Source organism: Dinoponera quadriceps, unplaced genomic scaffold (assembly GCF_001313825.1).
Source record: "Dinoponera quadriceps isolate SergipeBrazil2010 unplaced genomic scaffold, ASM131382v1 scaffold1769, whole genome shotgun sequence".
Lineage (NCBI taxonomy): Eukaryota > Metazoa > Arthropoda > Insecta > Hymenoptera > Formicidae > Dinoponera > Dinoponera quadriceps.
This window is the reverse complement of record NW_014555826.1, coordinates 333,436-346,803: the sequence shown is the minus strand read 5'-3', so window position 1 is coordinate 346,803 and position 13,368 is coordinate 333,436. Positions and strand designations below refer to the sequence as shown.

Below are 13,368 nucleotides of genomic sequence, written 5' to 3'. Positions count from 1 at the left end.
TCCCAAACAATAAATATCTTTACATCAAATGACATATATATTTTCTTTGTGTATTTTCATCCAAACATTGCAATGGTTGTCGCAAGCAATAAATTATTTGAAAGAAGTAATATTATGTTAGGAAAATATTAAAGAAATTCTCGTTTTCAGTAGAACATTATTTAATATATAATGAAACAAATCTCTTTTTACTGAAAAATCAATATTATTATTTCCAAATAATACTATTTTTTTCTATCAAACAGCATAGTTTACAATGTGAGGTAACATTTTCATTCAAACAACATGATTATTTGATACCAAATTGTTGTTTCATTGTTTAAACAAACCCAAGTGAAACAAATACATATGTTAAATAAATCTTTAATTTCGTCTAAAGAAATCTTTTTCTTTTTATGCACAGTGATATCGCGCAATTTCATAGAACAGACAAACATTTTTACCGCGTGCAGAAAATTTTGACATTATGAGTTACTACACACCGTATACGCCACGTAGTTAGCGAGACGAATATACCCGAAGACGACAAAAGGCGGTGACTTCTCGTAACGTTCATTAACGACGGTTAAACGACGCGTCATCGGCCATCTCGCCGATTTGGAAACGCACTCGCCCGACGGATGACGGAGGCGTCGCGCTTAGAGCATTCTACCGTTCTAATGGAATGCGAGTACAATTCGAGGAAGAAAGTGTCAGGAGAGGGCAATAGGTTCGCGGGCAATTCTCCACACTTTGTGTGTACACTCGTATGTTTCGCGAAGAATCGTCGACACGGAATATGACGCGACATGAGTGCGTCCTATATCACAAATCGTTGGTCTCATCGAAGAAACCAAAGATAGAAAAAACATCTCTTCTTTTCTCCCTTTGATCCTTTATCTTAACGAACTAATTGCCGGCAAGGCGCATCGATACGCAACCGGCAGAGATAGCTGGCTGTGAACGTAGCGACACGACGAAAGCCCGAGTGATGGGAGCGATGGGAGGAAGGAGTCGTGTCTCGAGAGTACGAAAGAAAGAGAGAGAAAGAGAGAGAGAGAGAGGTCACGAAATAAGACCGAATGGAACAGTGGCGGATTGGAATGGTATAGCGTGGCATGGCGTGGCTGGCATGGGACGCGATGGTCAGTTCGCATCGAACTGTCGAATCGAACGTGTCTTGGCGCGCTTCTCGTCATCTTTCGCGAAGCCGATCTGTCTCTTCGATTTCGTCCCTTCCCGCTCCGAACAGGACGCTCCGGCGCAGCAGGCGAAAATTGGATACCTATGTACAGGTGCGCTCGCGGTTCCTCTCGCGGCTCGATTCGCCTTCGAGAGCGCGCGCGCGTGATTCGCGTGCCGACGACGCGTGGACGAGCGACGACTGTCAAAAATCTTTCGCCGGGGACCGATTTTCCCCCGCCCTCTCGGATAAGATTGTCTCGAGGTAGTGTCGGTGTAGTGTGTGTCGCGGTGATAAGCACGGAGTCGTGTTGATTCCGGGCCGATCCCGACGAGGGACATTTGGTTTGTTCTTTCTAACTGAATTGGCTGCATTAGTTAAAAAAAAATGTACGCACAATCGAAGCTTAAGAATCTCGTACGTACGCTTCATGCCACGGAGGAAAAATTTTGCAAGAACAGCAAATTGCTCGTTAACCCTTAAATGTATGAATTTTTTTTTATTACTGAATTATTTTTTTTTTTTAGGTTCACAGGTAGTCCCAGAAAATGAGAAAAATATTTTTAAAAATCTAAGTAAAAAAAAATTCTCTTTATTTTCAAAATTTTTCGTACTTGCAAAAATGCAACATTGTGCACAAAAGACATTTTGCAGCATAACTTTGAATTGTATACTTAAAGCAGATCGTTGCAAATATATAACTATGAAGCGTTATGAATTATTCCTGAGGATGAGTATTTTATACGTGGAAAAATAAATATGTTGCAAATTTGCAACACTATGCATTCAAGGGTTAATATAGTGATAGTAAAAAAAATTTGTTTGGACAGCGGGAAGATTAGTTAAAATTTTAATTGCTATTTGCTGGATATATGGACGGCAAAATAATTTGGTCAACTAAATTTTATTGCTGTCGCATCGACGCAACGACTTTTTTCTACAACAGCAAAATTATTTTTCCCGTGTAACAAATTTGTTTCTGCCACTACATTAACAAACAATTTGCTGTTCCGGCAAAACTTGTTTCCTCCGTGTGCACTTCAACGTGTATGTAAATTTCTACAACTAGTGCAGCTAGTTGAGCTAAAAGAGCAGACCAATTAATTGGATTCTCACGGTAACCCGATAAAGATTTCGAGCGGAGAGCTTTCAAGGAGACGCGTTTGACGCGGTGAAACTCAATTAACGACGCGGATATCGGAGTGTACGCGTACAAGGAAAATCACGCACGACGCGACGCTCCGCCGAACGCGCCGCACGTCTCAATTTTTTCTATAAAAATTTCATCGTCGTCCTCGCGAGCGCGCAGCTGTCTCTCCATACATAGTCACGCGACCTGCCATGGCCGATCGTCGAGGGTTGAACTCGTCGCGTGTCATCGGCTCGCGACGCACGTGCCGACCGACCGATGACGACGCGTTCGATCGTCACCGACGATTCACGACGACTCCCCGGTGAGTCCGTTCGCGTATCCGTGGAAAGAGCGACTTTAGCTTGCGCGCGTAACACGACGCACCTGTCGCGCGGCAATTTCGCGAGCCGTCGAGCTCGCAAAGGCGATCACCGGTCCAAGATAGACGGTAAAGGTTAGCGATCCGTTCGATCGCGGGTTCGCCGTGTGGGCCGTGCGGTTCTTAAGGCTGTCTCCACAACGTCCGTGAAATTCGATCCGGTCGAGCAGAAGGAAGATAGAGGACGAGGGAGAGAAGAGTGAAGCTCTCTGAATTTCTTCGAGTGAGATCCGCAAAGCGCCCTTTGAAAAGCAGAGAGGCCGTCGAGTCCTTCGAATTCGAGACGACTTTTCACTCGCATTTGGAGTGAATTCTTCGTACTCTGAATCGCCGAGTGAATATCTTCATCCGAAATTTAAGAGAGAGAGATAGAGAGAGAGAGAGAGAGAGAGCGAATCCGATGCGTTTCACCGTTTTCTCATGAGAACAAATTGACTCGTTAAAATATTCAACAAATTGGTTCGTTAAAATATTCATTTATACGGATAAAAGATCTCTGCTCGAAGTTTGAATTGAGTTTCGAGTGAGATTTCACTCCGAGAAATTTCGAGAGAGAGTTGTGGGAAAAGCGTGATTTTATTATTCCACTTCTGCTTCTAATTGTGCACTTGAAACGTGTTCTAGTTGAATTTGTGCGAAAACATTCCGGTAAAAATGAGACGGTCGGGCGCACTCGAACGAATCGTGGATGATAGATGCGTTTATCCTCACACTTCCGGGGCTTCGTCCTCTCTGACAGCGTTACGCAAAGAAATAAATACAGGGACTTTTATACATATGTTAGTCGAGAGAGAGAGAGAGAGAGAGAGAGAGAGATTTATTCGTAGCACGTACGTTAAAGAAGAGTGATGCTTCTTCGTCGCGAAATGTTATCCGCGCGTGACGTGGAATCGGCGTCTCGCCACTAATACCATTGCTATCTATCGTCGTTGCCAGCGGAAGTTATCGGTAAAATGTAGGCAAAAGACCTATCGTCGCCACACCCTGCGGCCAGAAGTGAAAAACATCGTACGGAGACGACGACAACGACGACGGCGCATCGCTGATAACGCGTCGATTAACCATCGTCACTCGATGGATCTCCCGGTTGCAAATGTATGCTTCGCTTGATGAAATACAGATCGCCTTTTTAGCGCGCCTTCGGAGAAATTGATACGCGATTGCTTAATGCACACGCAATCGCGCGCGCGCGCGCGCGCTCATATATCATAACGTGTTAATAGTCTCAAGGCAATTTCCTAGGACCGTTGAACCCGTGAGTGAATTCTAGGACGCTCGTGAATTCCGGGCCCCCGGGGCTTCCGGCTCCGAAAAGCTCCCGATACCTTGAACTTTTTCGTGCACCGAGAAAGAGATTTCTTCAAATTTAATCAATTTTATTGCATCCAGATAAATTTCATCTTTGACACGTTCCAAAGAACCTAACGTTTCGATTAACAAGTACGATTGTTCGTCTTTTCAACGAATACGTATCTCTATCTTAAATTTAAAAAATTTGTTTTGGAAACGAAAGATAATTTTCTTACAAAGAAATTTCATTTTACATATTTATTGTAACCAAATAATATTTTATTTGGTTAAAAGATATTATTTCAAATAATAGCGTCCTTTCTATTAAATAATAGAGTTTTCTTGAATGAGACAATAACATTTTTACTCAAGCAAATAATATTTCGTATAAGCATATATTGTTTTCTGCGAAACAAATTTTAGTCGAATGAATAGAAATACTAAATCTAAAGAAACCTTTTTCTCTGTGTGTGTCCGGCTGATCGGATTTCTCTAAATTTCGATGTACGTAATAATGTGTGCATAATCTTTAAATCCCTTAGCTTTTTTTTTCTTTAGTTCTCTAGATTCATTTTTAGATTTTTCTCTCTTCAATATTATAATATTATAATATATGACATTTTCGTTTTCGAGGTCTTCTCTTTCGCATTGCAATGTTCCTTATCTCTCGTCGTGACGAACGGGGTAACGGAACTCGTAATAACAACACGCTGCCGATGTTTGTCCCGAAAACTCGGCTTGTCATCGTGACTTTCCTAACGTGTCCAGCACGCGAGACCCGGTATCGGTGTTGTTGCGATTAGAATAATTTCGACGTAACTCGTAGGCTCGTCGTTACGGTGCAAGGTACGAGCGTCGTAAATATCGGCGAAAATACTCCCGGCGTATCGCGGTAGCAACATCAGCAGCGGTACCCTTTGTGTACACCTTCGTGGTTTACACACGCAGCCGATCGACGTTCCCGACGCGGCTCCTGTCGCGATTTTTACCGCGCCACCGCGAAGAGACGTCATCGGGAGCCAATGATCCATTCCGCAGGAATTCCAATTCCCGCGCCCGCCGTCGTCATCGTCGTCGAGAGAAACACGCGAGACGCAGCCGCCACTAAGTAGACAGGCGTACGTGCGTGCGAACGCGTTGTATACGGGGTGTCGCGTGGCGCACGCAGGAATTTCGCGAGGGTGGGGTCCGTTTAGCATGAGATGCATGCGGGCCGACGATGCCGTAGACTTGTAGAAATAGACCGAGCATTGCCATTGAAGAGCCGAAGGAACGAAGGACAGAGATACGTTTACAGTGATGCTTTCTCTGTTACACGGATGGATACTGTAGGAGGGGACGATGTGGGAGAAACTGAAGAGTGAGAGTGGACATAGTGAAGAAGAGAGAAGAATAACTTGTGATTATGTGAAAGGCACACAAATAATACACCACGCAGAAAAGAATTAGCCCTAAATCAAGAATAGATACTCGTATAGAAGCAAAAACATTAGGAAGAAGAATATAATCTTCTTAGAAGATTCTTAGTCTTCTTACTCGTTTGAATTTGCATTGACGCAAGTATTGTTCGAACTCAGTTCGAGACTAAAAATCTTCCAAGAATATTATGATATTCTTGCTTATATATGAGAATATCGGTTCTTGATTTAAGATTATCTCTTTTCTGCGTGTGCACTCGTAGTTGTTAGATAGTTCATGATACTTGTAACCATGTATCGCTTCTCCCCTCTCCTTCCCCTCGTCAATTAGACAAGAAAAGCACCATTGTCTTTATTGCCCTCTCTTACTAATACCGGCTTCAGCCCTCCAATGGGAATGCTCGGTCTATTCTATACGTCTATGCGAAAGTCACCGCGAAGACAGATCGCAGGAAAGGATCTCGCCTCGCGATCGTGCGGAATCACGACAAGAGATCGTCATGATTACGCGGAGATTAAGTCAGGCTCGTTCATTACCAGTTAGTATTCCCGCCAAAGCTCATTAGGAGGATAATAATCGGTGTCAGAGGCGGTTTTGCCGGACACTTGAAACGCGTTCGCGTCGTTTCTTCACGCGTACGTGCTAACGCGTCCTCTTCTTTCCACCCTTGCATCGGGAGAGCGCCTCGGAGCGAGAAAAGGAGCGGGCGATACGATAACATCGATATCCCGAGGATGCGAGAGGGTCGCCGAACGTAACGCAGTCTCGGAATGTTGCAACCTAGAATTCGCGATACGAGAATGTAACGGTGTGTTCGAGAATACTGGGCGATCCAGGTTTCGAAAAACCGCACCGACCGAGAGAGAAAGAGAGAGAACGTAGCGATCCGGGAAGGCGGTCAGAAATTCCACGGCGAATAATAGCCGAGTCGCGGGTGCAAATTTCATTTGTATTTCGGTGTACGCAATACGTACACCGCGATTCGCGTCTTATTACGCGACGCCATTCGCCGCCGGTCGAGCAGCCCTGAATAACTACAATCAATAATTAATCCGAGCCGGTAACCGCTCGATGACGAATCACGGTAAAGAGGCAAAGGCGTGGAATTTTAATAGACTCACGCGAATCAACTCATTAGAGGCCATCATTATTTCACGATTGTTTTCAATTAAAAGATCAGTTCGTCTGTTTGACAACTTATCTGATCTATCTGAGATCTCCCACAGAGTTCAGATTATAGTGTTAGAATTATTTTCATCGAAGACACAGATGTATCCGGGAATTGAAAAGTTTCAGAAGCAACAAAATTATATACTAGTGTAATATATAATATTATACAATAAGAGAAGGGTGCTATAAATGATCAGTCATTAATGGGTTAGTAGCACGAGTCGATACCGCGTTTCCTTCGCGTTATCGCCGTGACAATACATTATAGTTTCTGAGTTTCGGGAGAAAAAATCGTTTCTCCCCATTTCCCCGTGGATTTCCGAGGATTTCCCCTCGGTTTCGGTCCCAAAGGTACAAAAATCCGTTCGGAAAAATTTACCGTGCGTTCGGTTAAAACCTGCCACATTTATTTATTTTTTCCGTAAGGAAGGTAAGAAATAAAAGAAAAATCGGTGAGAAATGTGGTGTTTTTTTTTTTCCCGAAACTTATAAATTATACAATTTATTCTCGAAACCAAGTGAGACAATATCGTAGTAGACGGGCGGCAGATATCGTAGTAGACGGGACACCTTGTATAAACGGCGGCGGTGAGAGAGAGAGAGAGAGAGTACGGGTGCAGCACCAGGGTAGTACTTACGTACGTATGTACAGAGCGTAGTTACGTACCGGGCGTGCATCTTTATTATTGGCCGAGAGAACCCGTACGTGCGCCGCGCCAAGGTTCGATGAACCTTCGCGAGGAGATACGGATATGTATAGCCTTCCGATCGAAGTCGCCCGGTGTAGTATCCGCGATGATACAAACGAAATCCTGCTCCTCGATCCGCCGCCGTGTTTCCACGGGGGCCGCGATCGGAACACCCGTCGGAGCCAAAAGCACACGGGACGACGCGCTGATCGGGAGCGATCGCGAGGGAGGGAATCTCACCAGGATCGTTTGTCGCAAGATAAAACGAAATGCGATCGCGGTTTATTTGCAAGCGTGCGTCGACGGTCGCGCGACCGTCATCGCGACGTTGACAGACGTGGGACTTTTTTTCTCTCTCCTTTTCTTTTTGTCGTTCATTATCGATCCCCCCCTCTCCCCCACGAAGTTTCTCACGACGTGTTGTCGTACGGTTGTATCTCGGTGGGACAATACAAACTCTGTTTACCATACACCACGTCGGGTCTCGCGCGTTCCTGGTAGACGCTCGCGCGAGCTCGTAACCGGGTGTGAGTACGTGTACTCACCTGTAGATATTTCCCAGCTTATCGCGGACGACTTAATTCTTATCTCACCAGTTCCAATTCCCCGTCAGTCCTCGGCTGAGCTCCTTCGCGTGTGTGTCGCGGGTGTTCTCGAGATTGCATCGAGTTCACGTTGTCGTCGTTCTCTCTCGGCATTTTGTCGAGAAATCGCGCGAAGATCGCATCGCATTAACGGTCTGCACTGGGAGGACTCGACGATATCTTTTCTCTTTTTTCCTTTTTTTTTTCATCCTTTGTCGAGGCACCCGTTAGCGCGGAGGCGACTCTTCGGGAAGTGTCAAAGTGCATCGCGGNGGGGGGGGGGGGAGCTTTTGATTCCGCGGAAGTGTGTGCGTGCGTGTATACAGGCCCGCGTGCGTATCGACGACGAGTGCGCTGCAAGCGAAACCGGCGTCTCTTCGCCTTGTGTAACGTGAGACGCGCCGGTGTGACGTGGGCGGTGTAAGACGGTGTGATTCGACGTCGGTTTTAATCCCCTGCTGAAGATGATCCGGCAGTTCCTAGACGCGCTGAGCGGGAATTCGGTAAATACTCGACGCACTCGCAGCGCGCCTTCGCCGCGCGTGCGCGAATTTTTCGCGCCTTGTACGCACCCGATTTCAGCAACTGCGGTTAAACCTTGAGTTCAAGTCTTCGAGGAGAGGAAAGATTATATTCAGGTTTGAATTGACGTTGGTGAAGTCGAGCGTCAATGACCGCGTTCAGCAGAACGTTTAATTTGCAACTGTTGGAAGTTTCCTGTGCTGACATTGGGTTATTCTTGTAGATCTAAAAGAATAATCCAATCTCAGCTCGGAAAACTTTCAACAGTTGCATATTAAACGTTCTGCTGAACGTGGTCAATGTGTTACACTCGTCGCCACGTATGGGTGTCTTTTGTCAATTTATTCGATCGTCCCTTGCGCTAACAAAGCGTCGACACGGAAACCGAGCTTATTTGCAGTGCGATAGACGGTATGCAATAACGTAGATAACGCAAAGATAGTAGTGACTCATGGTCGCGTCCATTAAATGTCTCGACCGATAAGCAGCAAGTAAGACGCGTTTGGATAATATTTCGGCCGTATCATACGCGAGTACAAGGTTGCAAATAAGTATTGGCAACTTTGAAATATTCCTCGCTCGTTTATCGTGGAACGTCGCAAGAAGCTCGTGTGTAATCGAATCTTGTCCTGTTATCGCACGCGCTTTGAGAGAATGAGATAAAGAACTCGGCGGATTGTTATGTACGCTTCCGAACCGATACGAGATCCGCCAGACGCGTTTATTATCCGTGGTTATGGCGTCGGATTACTTAGCCGACTGTTACATGTGCGTTCGGCAATGAGATCCGTACGCCGAATCGACTTGCTGAATGAGAAATTCGCGATGAGCTCACTTTAATTGAGAGCTTCGTTTCGATATTCGTCACAACTAATTAAGCCTGTGGCAAAGTAAGCCTTTAACCGTTTGCTCTAAGTACTAAATTGTAACGTAATTTCGAGCAAAAAACTTTCCCAGCGCTACCAGACCAGCGCTCCCAATTTCCAAGAATTATGCGTTGTAAAGATTTTTGGCAGCGTGGGAAATGCCTTTTGTTTGAAATTCCGTTATAATTTAGTGCTTAGAGATCAAAGGCTTAGCACACATCTATTGTAGATCCGAACATCTGTTTTTGACGGACCAACGCGCCATCCTGGGATGTTTATACGCGAAAAGGCACGCGCGACGCTTCAGCTACCGAGCGCTGCAACATGTCACAGCGGCAAACAGAGCGGCACGGGAACGTTAGGCGCGAAGCCCGATAATTATTCGTTCTTAAACGCGTCGGATAATTATGCATGTGTCGCGCGTGCGCGCGCACGTGAAATCGCGGCTGCATTAAAGGCAAGTTCGAGACGACGTGGCGCGGCGATTCGACGCGGCGATAGCGTCCTGCTTTTTTTTTTTTTTATTATTATTAAAAACCGCATCCGTGTCCGGTAATCTACCGTTCTACATGTAGGTGTGTATGTAATAGCTTACCTCTTAGTGGGTTTAATTGCCGCTCTTAAAGAGCGGCGCGCGACGCACGCGAATCAGAGCGGAACTGTGCATTAATACGTTTCTTCTTTATTTATTTCCACGCTCAACCCGGAAGACGCGTGAGCTACGAGTACGAGAGAGAGAGAGAGAGAGAGAGAGAGAGACGTATGCTCTTAACCGCGTCCTGTGTCGTTTTTCGACAAATAGTTTCCACGAGAGATCTCAACGTCTTATTCTCGCTCATTCTCGTGTCGTTTATCTCGTTATAATTATGCACGGATTTGAGACGCCTCGTTCATTTTAAATTGATCACGGTTTTCTTGCTTCCAGGCTCGAAGCGGGATGTCCGTGGGTTCGGGCGGGCGGGCACCGTTTAATAAACGGACGACGCAAAATACTCTGCCGCTCACGAAGAAGGCCAACGGAAATCAGTGAGTGCACATCTGTTAATTAGCTCACGAGACTGATGAATCCTTTCCAGATTTCGTCGGGTTCACTAATAGTAACGCTGGAAGCTCGTGGCAATTCGAAACCTCGTAAGGATCCATCATTTCTCGCACAGCTGCGTTTTTGTTTTTGTAAGTTGTTCTACGCACGATATGACTGCAGAAAGTAACTACACAGTAAAAAATGCTGTTATTAAACTTAATACATTTCACATGTCCCAAACAGTCCAGTCAAATTATCGTGTTAATTTAATACAAGGTGAATATGTTGAAAAGTAATACGAATATTATGTCAAAAATTAATACAAAATTGATATGTTAATCGACACTGAAGTATAAATAATACAAAGTATTGAGTATGAATTATATATACTATACGTAATACAAAGTATAGAGACAAACAAACACAATATGTTAAATCAACACATGGATATGCTAAAAATTAACACAAAATTTTGAATAAGGACCTATTTTAACACAACTACAAAATATTTTTACTATATAGAATGATCTACATTTACTATATAGAATGATACCATGATGACATATGATCCAAATTATAATTGTTAATAATGATTATTAACTCTCTTAACTTGCGAATCAGCAAGGTGGTGAAAAAATCTTTAATGTTAGTTAGATTATTTTTATTTCTCGAGTTCATTCGAAATTCATTTACCTTTCGCGAACCGGCCATTGGGAAAATTGGATCTAAATTATCCGTGATATTTCTGAAAAATTTCGTGAAAATGTCTCGTCGCAAATTATATCTTTCTTCAGTTTTTCTTTCGTAAACGTAATAAAAATTTAACAAAAGCGTAGATTCCCAAATGCTAACTAGCTTCCTGCGTTATCGACATCGCGTCGACCGTCGTAACGAATGAGACGCGGCACAGAGGACGCCAAGAGTCCGGTTTCTTCAGTGCGCATACGCGCGTTGTGTCGAGGCGATGCGGTAATAACCGCTCGTTACTGTAATAATCACGATAGATGCGGCGTGGTAAAGGTTTCCCGTCCGTCACGGATCGGAAAACTGGTCCCACTATTATTTTTCCGGGAAGTCTGTTATTTAGCCGCTTCCACGAACGGCTTCGTTTTTACTTCGAGAAATCTTTTATATCGCGATTCGCAAAACCGCTCGGTGTTTGAATTCTTGCCGTTTCAACGCGTCGAAAAATGATTACGCGTATAATCACGAAAGGCGCGTCAAAATTTTTCCGTAAACCGATAATAATGGAGATAATAATGAACTGCAATAGAACCGCAGATAGGTGTGGAGCAAAATGTTTTCGGCTGATGTGAAAATGTTAATTTTCGCAAATTAAATTTCTAAACGAATCTTATATACATATAGCTATTATTAAATGGACAAAAGACGCTAAAATTATTGCAGAAATGTTTTCATAAATTTTTATTTTTATAATAAACTTAGTTACTTTGTAAAAATATAATTATACTTCGATATGAAGAAAAAATTTCCCTCTTATATTTATCAAAAGTGACATTTTATATTGCGCGTCAGGTGTGAAGAGTGCTAGTTAAACAAGAAACTCTCAATTGGGGATATAGCTCAGTGGTAGAGCATTCGACTGCAGATCGAGAGGTCCCCGGTTCAAACCCGGGTGTCCCCTTGTTTTTTTTTCTTCCGTTTTTTCTATGGCTCTTTCAAAATATCATCTGTATTTACCTGGCGCGTTAGTCCCCGCAGCTACGTTATTATTATTTTTCGTTACAACAAACATTGTCTTTACAACGTAGAGTATTTCGAAATATTACCGGACCGTCGTGACACTCCGGTATGAATTTTTCTCTCGCTTCCGACAGCTGATAAAAAAATATTCTTACATCACACACGATATTAGGAGAGATTTACATTATTTTTTCTTGCACATTCGCACGCAGTTTCCGATAACACGCTGCTGAAATTGTCGACTTTCGCCAAGTACACAACAAACGAGTCCCTTTCCGCGAAAATTATATATAGCTCCTTCGTCGAAGATGTCACCGTGTGCGTGAGTTCCCTGAATTAATAATAGATGAGTGTAAGGTGTCACACCTTCCTCGGTGGACGCGTCTACGGCGGACGCGGGACAGACAGCCTCTCGGTATGTCCCTTCCACAGAGGTCGAAAGTTATCAGTCGTTCTCACAAATTTCGATCACTTTTATCATTTGAAATCCACTGAAACCGTCGAAAACCAGCGAACGCATGTAACGCAGATAAGACGCGCATGATAAAACTCACGCACGTGCTGCCGACCGGCGTTATCATCGCCGGTTCACGTTGACCGTCCTCTTCTAGGAAACTCACTGGACCTATCCTCAGAGACGAGAAGTCATGTTTAACTTACGTAATACCGTGTGAACGTCGTTAACCAGACGCCGAACGTTGGAATGTAATCAATCCGTTTCGCCGAGCCGATCGATCGATCGATCGTCCGGCCGTTCGTTCGTTCGGTCCTTCCTTCCTTCATTCGTTCGCTCGTTCATTCGTTCGCAACAGACTATCCGATGAGGGCATTGACCACCAGCGGTCAGCGATCGTACTGACCTCATCAACTCGCCCCGCCGATACACACTGGAACCCGTCGATACGCTAAACTCGTCGAATCGAGTTCTACGCGCCTCCAACCTGTCCTTTACCTCCCCTCGTCCTTTGGAGTCGACTTATTTCTCGCTCTGGGCTCAAATTTAGCATCAAGTTTACCGCCCGCGACCTCTAATGCTAATTATACTCATGTAAGGTAATTGAAGATATATTTATATAATATATACAATATAGAGGCATATATTTAACATATAGTAATATGTGTAAAAGATAAATCAACATATTGGCGACTAGTAAAATCTCAGAGAAATTACTGGTAAGCTGCATTCGCGTTCAAAAAACGAGAAATCTCGTTTCCCGTCGCTAATGCGTGTGAAAACGAGAATTTCTCGTTTCCTGTCACCGATATGTTAATATAATATCAGTAAAATATTTACAGGGCAGACTGTATCATTAAGAGTCGCAGATAGTATCGATTCATTTATTGAATCAACACAGATGATTTTTGTCTCTGTTCTAAAAGGAACGTGTCGCGATATCTTTTCCACTGTTTTTCTCCTACAGTAAATC

General features: G+C 44.0%; 1 protein-coding gene and 1 non-coding gene across 3 annotated transcripts in view; both read left to right on the top strand.

The window, feature by feature from the left end:
* LOC106745485 (cytospin-A-like) overlaps positions 1-13,368 on the top strand; it is a 47,369-nt gene that overhangs the window by 10,799 nt on the left and 23,202 nt on the right. The window contains exons 1-2 of one of the 2 annotated variants that reach the window (XM_014621124.1): positions 8,128-8,328; positions 10,139-10,239. In XM_014621124.1, coding sequence (XP_014476610.1) covers positions 8,290-8,328; positions 10,139-10,239 — 140 coding nt within the window. In that variant the 5' untranslated portion in view covers positions 8,128-8,289. Of the gene's footprint in view, positions 1-8,127; positions 8,329-10,138; positions 10,240-13,368 lie in introns of those variants that run through there. The other variant, XM_014621123.1, reaches the window with a different exon arrangement.
* Trnac-gca lies at positions 11,811-11,882 on the top strand. Its single transcript has one exon. It is a non-coding gene; the product is annotated as a tRNA-Cys (tRNA).